The sequence below is a fragment of the Danio rerio genome, chromosome 2 (genome assembly GCF_049306965.1).
Source record: "Danio rerio strain Tuebingen ecotype United States chromosome 2, GRCz12tu, whole genome shotgun sequence".
NCBI lineage: Eukaryota > Metazoa > Chordata > Actinopteri > Cypriniformes > Danionidae > Danio > Danio rerio.
This window is the reverse complement of record NC_133177.1, coordinates 46,804,276-46,815,432: the sequence shown is the minus strand read 5'-3', so window position 1 is coordinate 46,815,432 and position 11,157 is coordinate 46,804,276. Positions and strand designations below refer to the sequence as shown.

At 39.1% G+C, this 11,157-nt stretch overlaps 1 protein-coding gene across 5 annotated transcripts in view; it reads right to left on the bottom strand.

Annotated features, from left to right (window-relative positions):
- Window positions 1–144: 144 nt before the first annotated feature.
- The window catches only part of epc1b (enhancer of polycomb homolog 1 (Drosophila) b), a 29,166-nt gene continuing 18,153 nt past the window's right edge, over window positions 145–11,157 (bottom strand). For all 5 annotated transcript variants that reach the window (XM_068224658.2, XM_073919723.1, XM_073919727.1 and 2 more), the window contains 11 exons: window positions 9,455–9,661; window positions 8,788–8,936; window positions 7,386–7,530; window positions 6,896–7,054; window positions 6,717–6,806; window positions 6,449–6,597; window positions 5,226–5,590; window positions 4,983–5,104; window positions 3,869–4,001; window positions 3,441–3,783; window positions 145–1,489 (listed from right to left, as the gene is read on the bottom strand). In XM_068224658.2, coding sequence (XP_068080759.1) covers window positions 1,417–1,489; window positions 3,441–3,783; window positions 3,869–4,001; window positions 4,983–5,104; window positions 5,226–5,590; window positions 6,449–6,597; window positions 6,717–6,806; window positions 6,896–7,054; window positions 7,386–7,530; window positions 8,788–8,936; window positions 9,455–9,661 — 1,935 coding nt within the window. In that variant the 3' untranslated portion in view covers window positions 145–1,416. The remainder of the gene's footprint in view (window positions 1,490–3,440; window positions 3,784–3,868; window positions 4,002–4,982; window positions 5,105–5,225; window positions 5,591–6,448; window positions 6,598–6,716; window positions 6,807–6,895; window positions 7,055–7,385; window positions 7,531–8,787; window positions 8,937–9,454; window positions 9,662–11,157) is intronic.

The window sequence follows — 11,157 nt, the reverse complement described above, 5'->3', positions numbered from 1 at the left end:
ACTATGCAAATTAAAAAAAATTGTAAGCTTGTGATTAAATTTGATCTGACTTCGATCGTTTCCCTGGGTTATAAGATTATGAAGCACACACTCGTGCATTCTCCCTTCTCACATCCTTGACAAATGACACACAGACAAGAGTAGTGCTGGTCAACACTTAATGCCCTGGGTTTATTAAACATTTTTTGTCATATAAGTTTTTTTTTTATTCATTCTTCCAGGTGGGACTTAAAAAAAAAAAAAAAAAAAAAAAACACCTCAAAGATAGATGATGCCATTGGAACGGGCATTCAGATTGTGGTACATACAAACAACAACTACGAGTAGCCTTGTGAGGTACCGTCCTCTTCACAGAAGAGAGCTCATGCTGGACCCACAGGAAGGGCACCACCATGAAGACTTACAGGAAACAAAACGTCCCTTTTTTGTTCGTTTTCCTTATTTTCATATAAAGTGGAATGATGATGATGATGATGATGATAAAGAAACATACTGAGATGTCACTGTAGTCTCTCCCTTATGAACTACTGTTAACACAAATAACAGAATCGCTCCTTTAGCAAAGGGGACGTACAATCAGTCATCAAAAACAGAGGTAAGAACAGAAAATAAACCCATCTCTCTACGCTTCACAGACCCTCGATGATGAAGGGTCTCAGATTCCAGGAGAAAAAACAAAACAAAAGAGACTGGGAAATCATAGAAAAGCAGCTTTGATTTCAACAGATTAAAGGAACCCAAAGAAAATAGTGCTTGAGTGGAGTGGAGCAGCCACATGAGAAAGAGACAAACAGATGAACCCCTGCTGCTTTTCCAACAAGAGATGTTCACATACAACTGCTGCAGCTACATACATACACACACACACACACTCACTCACTCACTTACATACGCGCACACAAGCACACCGCACAAACCCAGGAGGTTACAGTGTATTAAAAAAATGAAGAATTTAAAGGGGGAGAAAACAAAACTGTAAACACCTCACAATAAATAGATAAAACAGCAGGTTTTGCACCATGCATGTGACATACATTCAGATACAGTCTCACAAACACTTGAACATTCACACACACGCGCACAAACGGCACACACACTACGAAAATCGCAGTTCTTTTTTTTCAGATTTTTTTTCCCAAGTGCAAAACATCACAAATGAATTCTGTATTCAAGTAATGTTATATACAAGTGGGGGAGGGGGGGAGGGGTGTATTACAAATATGTATGTACATAGAATATTTTCCATATCTCATAATTTACAGATGTTGATATTTAACAGTAACAAAATTTCAGAAAAAAAAGAAAGAAAACAACAAAAAAAAGATGAGCATTGCAATTAAGTCCCAACGGCTGCCATGAAAACAGCGTCGCTACGATGCATAGCACCTAAAGGAGACGCGTGGACACAGAGCAGCGCTACGTCACCTCCATCGCCACTGTGTTCTCTGTTAGACTGTTCAACGGAGGCTTCTCTTGATCGTGATTCTCCCTGAAACACACATTTCATTACAGTAAGTGATCGGGTGACCTCAGGGCAAGTGGAGGCTAGTGCTTCACAACCAATCAGCGAAAACAGCTATTGCACTAGTGCTGCACAATACATCTCTCCAGCATCATGTGTGCGTCCACAATGAGGAGCTGGAATATCAGTTGAGCAACGAGACACAGACACATGAGACTTTTCAGTAACGCTTCATAAGAACGACACATTATGAACCATTTATTGAGCATTAGCATATAGCGAGTTGATTATTTGTTGATAAGCATTAACTCTACATTAATAAACGTTAGTAAGAAGTTTATAACCGCAGATACTAATGCTCTATTCATGCCTTATAAGCACATTTATAATCTGCTTAATCATTGCACTTTCATAATGTGCGACTGATTGAGTTTTCATGACTAACTGAAGTATCGCATTATTTACAAATCATTTGTATTTTAGAGTAGTTGGTGGTTTAAGATCATTCAGAAAGAGTTGATAAATGATTAATAAACTATTGAAATTAACGCTTATACGTCTTATTGTTCAGCTGTTTAGTAAATTCATTTGTATGTTAATAAATGCTTTATTAACTCAACTTCATGCAGTTTTGTGAGCCAGTCTAAAGTGAGGACTATTAATGCTTTATAAATCACTTATAAATGACAATTACATTTGTATCAAATGAACAATCCTTGTAATCCCATCCAAAAATTAAAATGCCTGTAAAGTATAGTTCAATATTGAATATTTAATGGATGCAATTAAATTAGCAACACTGATCAATACAGATGTGAATTCAAGGACTGCAGTTTTCCAACACTAAAATAAGCCACAGATTTTTCGAATAAGAACAGCATGATTTTGACTTGATATACTCCACTAAATTAGAGACACTGCTCTTCAAAGATGACCAAAGCAAATGCAGCTTTTTCCCATCTCCTAACCAGCAGGTGGCACTGTGCCAAATCGGCCAGTAACAAAACTAAGTTTCAGGCCTTTTTGGCCAAGACCTTTATCAAAATCCTTTGCTAGTTCCTCCAAAAAACATTTGTCTGTTCAAAAATTCACCAGCTTTTAGTCTGCAGGTCATCATCATCAGCATTTAGTTATATTTTTATAAAGGTAGAGCAATATTCAAGCACTTACTCTTTTAAAAAGAATTCAAAATACAAAAAGTCATCGGCTGAGTCCAAAATTGCATACTTCCATACTATTGACCTTGTTCTGCAATGTGGAAGTGTGCTCGCTTTTGCGATTGTTTTAGAACTTCCGATTGAGTTTCCTATGAGAGAAATGACTAGGAATAATAAACAGCAGTAGTTTGCATGACTCTACAGACGAAGTAGAAAAATGAGGAAATATCAGTTTGCAAGCAGCAGGAGCGGTTTTAACATCTAAAAATGAATGAAAGAGAACGAGACGATGCCTTGAGCCAAAATGATTCAAACGGCTGCGTCCGCTCGTACGCGGCGAATAAGGTGAATATAGGACACTAAAAACAGTATGTGAGCCGAGTAGCATGCCCAAATTCACAGAATTCGAAAAAACAGTATGCGAGAAGTATCCAGATGACCTACTACCTCCAGCGAGATTCTGTAATGGGCATCCAATGCACACTACACTATCTATCCCAAGATGCACTGTGAGAGAATTCATTAATGGAGTGAAGCGACGCAACCGACGCAGGTATGTAACGGGATCATGACAAAATGGCAGATGTAGTATGTCCAAGTTCCATTCATACTGTATAGAATATACTTTTCTAAAGGCTGAGTAGTACATTCAAAATCAAATGAGGTAGTAGGCGATTTCGGATGCAGCTATTCACTTTCTAGACGTTATGGTTTAAGTTTTGTTCAGACTCTGGTCAAATAAAAAGCTTCGCTTTGTAACTTGCAAACCGTAAAGAGAGAATTCTAGGTTATTAGTCATTTAAGATCAGGCAGACTCTCACCTGGGGCCCATGTCGAGGGTAGTTGACCCTGTGGTGACCTTTGGGAGCGGTCTGTTGGCGTTGGCAGCGAGTTTTAGGGCTGAGGCGGGAACAGTGAGCTGGCGCTGCAGCTGGCGCACACTCAGGGTGCCTGCTGGTGATGGCACGCTCACTCGCACGGCCCCGCCCATTAGCGCTTGGCCAGGGGCGGGGCCAGCCGGGCCCACATGGTGATTGGCCGAGGAGGTGCCGTTGTTAGTGGTGGTGGCGATGGTGGGGGAGGGGCAAGAGGTGGAGGTAGAGCCGACAGATGGAAGGATGGACGACACCGCAGAGCTCGTGTGATGTAAGCCCTTGTAGACGCCTGTGCAGATGAGAAGAGTTCAGCACAACAGAAAAATCAAGCAGCACACGCACCGAGGTCATAAATACTGCAAAAGTGTACCAACCTGATGCTGAGACGACTCCATTAACACCAACTCCCTCATCTTTACTCTTGAGCGCCAACAGCTGCTCATGAGTTACTAATGCAGATGCAGCAAACTGAGCGCTGGCAGCGTCTATCGTCTTTGACACCAAACTCTGAGAGGAGGCAGAGAAACAAATTGGGGTATAAAAAAATATATCCATTACAGACCTAATCTAGCCAAGAAACTAGCACAGAAACAACTCAGCAAGATGATGTTGACTTGACAGGTATACAGCTGAAGTCAGAATAATTAACCCTCTTGACTTTAGCCCCCCGTATATTTTCCCCCAATCGGTTTAACAGAAAGATTTTTTCCTAGACATTTCTAAACATAAAAATATAATAACTTATTTCTAATATCTGATTTCTTTCATCTTTGCCATCATGACAGTGCAAAATATTTTATTTGATATTATTCAAGATACTGGTATTCAGTTTAAAGTGACTTTTAAAGGATTAACTAGGTTAGTTAGATTAACTAAGCAAGACCTATGTGGTGGATATCTAGGAGTCCCCCCCACATGACTTAACCCTTTCTGCATGTCTAGGTTAATGTTAATTTTTTTTTAAGTGAATTAAATTATTGGTGGAGACATTTCAATAGGCATGTCCCCTCAGTCCATGCCAATTCAACTCCCATGGGAGAACCATTCAACACCCCCATTAACAAATTTTAAACCATCTGAAGAAGGGCACTCACGACACAAATTTCATTAGCTCTCATTATCTTCTCTGTGATGTGCTGATGAACTGCACAAGGCCATTAGAAAGACTCAGAGGGGCAGAAAGGCAAACTCTTTGACCCGCCTGAGCTCACAAGAACACCTCAGACAGAGGACCCCAAGTGAGTCACCTCTATTCATGCTGTCTTCGTAAGTATCTGATCTGATGGAATTTGTCCTGCAGCACTGGTAGTTTTAGCATGCTGATATAAAGTGGCAATGAGCAAAAATGCATAAAAATACATAAGTATATTGCATTTTAAAGGGGACCTGATATGCAAAAGTGACCTTTCTAAGGGTTTTAAACACAGTTGTGTGGCATAATGACTAACCAGCTTCCAGTGGTAAAAATGTAGGCTTTTGAAGGCTCACCTGTGGGTTGTTGGTGACGGCAGAGCTGCCGGTCTGCTGATGCTGCTGAACTTGTTCAAGCTGCTGTTTCTGCATCAGTACAAGCTGCTCCTGGTGCTGCTGATACTGCTCTGCGGTGAAAGCTACAAACACACACACACAAACTTCAATGTCAATATTTTCAAGCATACACTTTTAATAGTGAAGTTTACGAGAAGCAGAAATGCAATGTGCTTGGCATAATTTCAGCATTAGTAGACTCACCCGGTGTGGGTGGAGGGGGAGGTGGTCTAATAGAGGCGGGGCCTCTCTGCGTCTGAAGCGTGCGGATTGGGCGGATGAGGAAGCCGCGGCGGGGCCTCCGTGTGGACCAGTGCTCAGGATTGTCAGGGTCATCTGGCGGTGCCGTCCGAGGCTTGAAATGCCTCCAGCGGCAGGCTTTGATGTTGAGCAGGATTTGCGTGAGGTCAGGTGGAGTGGCGGAGGGGGCAGAGGTATCTGTGCTGGTGTGTGAGGTATCTGTGCTGGGCTGCTGCTGGGTGGGAGACAGTGATGGGAATGCAGGAGAATCCGGGTCCAGCCCATGATACACAGTATCCCATTCAGAGTGGGCTCGGTCCAATAAAACCCTGCAAAACAGACAAGATGAAATTTTGCTAACGTGAATGAAAGCAAGTTAAATAATGCCAGTGCCTCCCACTAGGGGGCTAACAGATCACGGTTGATCCATGATCTGTACGGATCGAAACGCACATGACCTGTGGATTAACTTTTTTTTTTAACTTGTAGGTGGAGTCAACTACTATAACAATTGCAGAGAGATCGCCTTAGATTTCTACATTTATCATTATCAGCAACAGTAGCAAAGACCTTTTCGTAATGAATATTTTCCTTTTTTCAGCCAATTCCTTCTTGATTTTTATTCCTATTGCAGCTTTTTTATTCCTTAATGTATTATTTCTCATTTGCTGAATATTTTCTTATTTGATGTTGATATATTACATATTTTATACATTTCTAACATGCTTTGGTAATGCTGTACAAAATATCATCAGCAGATTTGAGCTGTCAGTGTGTGTACACATGGCTCCTGAATAGAATAAAAGTAAAACAAACAGTGGATTGTCTTATTTAAAAAGTCTTTTTCTTTAAACTTCAACCCATTGAAAAGAAGCTGTCATAACTAAAAATTGTGTTAGAAATCCTGTTTTGTTGCAAGTACGTAACCATGTGCCGTGGGTAAAAGGTGTGTTTTAATCTAACTACCACCGCAAACATTTCATACCTGTGGAAAGCACTGACTGCTTACAGTATTTTCACACAAAACTGATTTAATGTTTGTAACAATTCTACAAGAAATAATTTAAATACTTAAACCACAATTCTAAATGCACACATACACAAATGACTAGTTAGTTATCGATAGCATGTTGATATTTACACAAAGAAAAATTGGAATGTCGTTAGACTGTAAATTTTTAACTCACCTGCCCCCTCTTCCCACTCGTCGCCGTGCCAAACCCAGGCATCGGCGCGGGACTGTGAGTGTGGTTAGAGAATAGCGATAGCGCACATCTGCTACCCCACCCTCAGCAGGGTCTGACCAGGGCCAACCACTTACAGGTCCCGAACGTGCCTTGGAGAAAAAGAGAGAGAAATATTTACAAACAATCTACAGCCTTGCGTGCATAGGCAGAATTTCCCTTTCAAATCATGCATATTAGGATGTTTTAATGTTTAGTTTGTTCAACATACAGAGTGATATTGACAGCCTGTTCTCCTCCTGAACCCAAACACACCATCCGGATCGTTCTCCTCCTCCACCTCTGAAGAACCAGAGAACATCTGAGGAGGGAAAAAGATAAGAGTGTCAAACCAAAAGCAAGCAGAGGATGATTTCCAGGAATCTCTGTATTATAATGCATGTGTGTTACCTGTGAGAAGGGTTCGTCGTCTGAGCTGGGAAAGTCGTACTGATTGAGGTCTTTAGTGTTAAAGACTGACGGGCCTGAGTGTACGGAGCCTGCCAATGGCAACGGCTTTGGCTTCTTCTCATACTTGCGCTTCTGCCGTACAACCTCTGGCTTATCCATCTACAGCCACACAAAGCAGATACAACAATGTTTAATACATTTCCTTGCACTTGTGCAATAAGCTGGAATGAACAAAAATGTGAACGCATAGAAATGTGAAGAAACTCAGAAACAAAACAAAAGAGGCTATTTGAAATGCAACACTTGCTCTGAACGTCATTATTTGTTTGTTTGTTTAAATGCCTCATCAGCAGCATAGCCATGTTCATGGCAGCATTGATTCTAAATATCCGCAATTTATAACAGAAAAACAGTGTTTTTACTTGCTCTGAAAGCATTTTGAGTGTAAGGTGAGAGTCAGGTGGCCCTGACAAAGAGTGAGTGTGTGTACCTTGATCTTGTAGTCTCGGTCATGCTCCGTGTGTCTGTACTGGGTGCTGTTTGTGATTGGTATCAGAGGGATGACTGGTTTCTCCAGAGCTCTCTGAGCCAGAACCTCTGCCATCACCTCCCCTCCAAAATCAGACATGTTGTTCCTACACACAAACACACACCATGAGCTCAATATAACACACTCCCGTTCCCACCAACCCACAAAAAAAGGGGCTCCAGTGTGCAAAATTTTATGACCTTAAATCATCATTTTCATTCTGCAGAACTAACATGCATTTCATGTCAAGAGAACATCAATTAATCATGAAATTTAACTGGCCTAGCTTCAATAATCACATACACTAACATACCTGTTAAAGAACAAATCTTAATCTCTCAAAAGCTAAAACTGTGGAATACCAAATATTTCATAATCATAATAATGTTAACATGGAAAATTAATAATTTTTTAATAAGCACAATTTAGAATCTTTTTGTTGCCATACAAACGTCCACGTACATCTGAATTTACAAGTCATAAATAATCTTTGAAAAGCAAAATGGTTATTAATACTTCGTGATTTGAGTTTTGCTCTGCCTGAAGTGTAATTTTCTGTTACACAACAATCACTGAAATTGTATGAAGCACAAAACAGAAGTCATTTTGGAGCCAAGCAGCATCCTGCACGATAACTTGCATAAACTGTTATAACCAAACAAACTACAAATATCTGCCGCAATCGTTCACAACAGCACCAGGGTTTAGACCTTTTCTAAAGTCAAAATGAAGCACTTTCAGGTGCATCAAACTTTTTCAGCACTTTTATAATGTATACATTACATCAGAAGCTATTTGTTTTCGTATTTTATAGCAGGGGTTCCAAACTTTTCAGTCCACGACCCCCAAAATAACAATGCCAGGAACTTGCGACCCCCACTATTTTTTAAAAATGGTTATAATCATACAAACAGCGATCATCCTTCATGTTCACTCATGCCCTGTGTTTATTTTAAATGTACATGAGTGCCATAAAGGTGTCAAAGTTCAGGCTGGTGATATAAAATCAATGTGCTGCGTCTGACGCTATTGGTGTGTTGTTAATCTAACATAAAAACCCCAGGGGGTTATTTTTAAAAATATTTGCAAGTGCTATTTTTAGCGACTATTTTTATTTTCTGTGAGTTATGGAATAACAATGGTCATTATAAAAGTTTATTAATTTATTCGGTTTTTGGAAATCATCAAGCAACCCCCTCTCATTGTCCTGCAACCCCCCAAGTTCAAGGACTTTCCAACACCCATGCGAACCCTGCAACTTCTACAATCCCTAAAGCATTTAGAAAGTTCTTCACTACTTTTAAACTTCCAAAGTCGGTTTAAACTAAACACACAAGATGAGGCATATAACAGCCATGTGTACCTCTTTTCCACAATCTCCAGCGTGAGGTGCAGCAGCTCTCTCTTGCTCTTCTCTCGTCTCTTAATCATCTCCAAGATGGTGACGGCACGACTTAAGTCTCTACGCAGCTTCAGCATCTTCTCATAAGAAGCTTCATCATTCTTACGATTCTGTAAAAAGAGAGCACTTGTAAATAAATGCGTTCTCTCTTTGATCCATAAGCACAGACCAGCGGTGTCAAACTGTGGGTCACTTAACAATAACTCTAAGATAGTGTAAGTTACTACTCCTTAGCATAGTTGGATGCAGTCTCTTGATTTCATTATAACAGATTAAACGTTACAAATAAATATAATTATTTGCATAAATGTAGAATAGATATTATTTAATAAACATCAATCCTTTTATCAGGTTAAGAATCTAACATTACTACAAAGACAAAAAAAAAAAAAACAAGTCCGGATCAGACACACTATTATCTTTCTTCAAAAGAAAAGCAGAATTATATAGCAACAAATAATTGAGCTTCTAATGAGTGAGAGATGGGACATTTGCTAATGTCAAACAAATCCTGCTTAGTTGAATGCTAATATGGAAACTCTGCCATCTAGCGAGAGCAGTTCGCAAAACAAACAAACATTATGGGAGATGTAGAATTAGTCAATATACAATACATTTAGATTAATACCTTTCGTGTCTGCATCTTCTCTGTCCGGCGCCTGAAGGCCACGTACGGGTCATTGGTGCTGGATCCGTCACGCTTCTCTTGTTTGACGACAGGGATGAGAGAGCCGCTCTGACATGTTTTCCTCTTTTTGCTCCAATACTCAAACACCTCCTTGATCAGCTCGTCATCCTCCTTCAACAACAGTTTGGCCTCCTGCAGAGTCACAGGCTGAGAGAAACAGACAGAGAAGGTTTCATATTAGGCTTATAATCACTATAACAAAGAACATTAATTTCATTAGTAGTGCTCAAGACTAACAAGGCTCAGCAATAGAAACTTTTTACCCGTGCCAAGGTCTGGAAATCTGATTTTACCTTGCTGCTAAGGATTTCACCGTTTTCCTTACTAACTGGCTATTAGGCGTCTTTGCTAATACACAAAATGAATAAACAAACAAAAACAGAACAAATGGATTTTTTCCCCCCGAAACATTGAAATATGATACAAAACAATACTTCAACGCAAACTCGTTCACACAAAAAAAAGCCAAGCATAGTGTTCAAAATTACTACAAGAAAAAACATAAGGGTGCACGATACTGGAAAAAACTGACATTGCCATATTTTCATCCACTGTGATAAATATATATATATATATATATATATATATATATATATATATATATATATATATATATATATATATATATATATATATATATATTGCGATATAAATGCAATTTCAGCAGATTAAGCTGACTTGAATAGCTTGTAAAGAATTCATAATTTGATCGATCTGGAAGATTCTGTAGGGAAGCGTATCTGTATAAAATATCATTTTTTTTTTAAAACGACAAGCAAATGTTAAATACAGAGAAAAGATGCAATTAAACAATGATTTATGATTTTCGGGGGAGTAGAATAGTATTCAAAGCAGAAATTAAATAATCACCACATAATAATAAAAATAACATAATTATGTTTAATACAAATGATGTTTGTATCAAATGCCAAATTTGGCTGCAAAAAGAATTTAACCTACGGGTACCAGTAGTAAACTCAACTCATGTCGTCAACTTATATCTGGTCAACTATGGATCTTTTTGACAAGACTGTTATGATGCGTTTAGCAGTCATTATAATCTTTTTGTTAATCAAAATAATAAGTATGAACATTTATATGCATTTATGTATATCATCTTTGCATCAAATTACAACAAACAAATTAACGCTAATTAGAGGTGTTTGCATCGCGTTGCAAAAAAAGAAACAATTAATTTTGACACCCCTACCACTAATGCGAGGTGTTTCTAATGCAGCATCTTTGGGGCTGAGAGTAAAATTGACGTTATTTTCTCGTCTGGCAGTAGTCATCAGACTCATATTATATTTTTCCCTTTTTCTGAAAGTCTTGATAACACCATTGTGGATTTTTTCTTTAATTATTTGTTGTACTCTCAGATTCACTGCACTCCAAGTTTACCCAGCTATGACGCCTTCCGCTACTGAGAAAAACCCGGAAATGTGAAAAGGGTCTACAGTTCCAACTATACTGCAGATCGTAGCGAAAGTGATTATTGCAGACTTGCACACTGCAATATCGATGCTGACACGATATACTGTGCAGCCCTACTATTCATCATTATTGCTTCTTATATAAACAGACATTTGCTATTGATTCCATTGCATGTCAGGTCACTCAATGTTAGACGGCCTTATGACAAA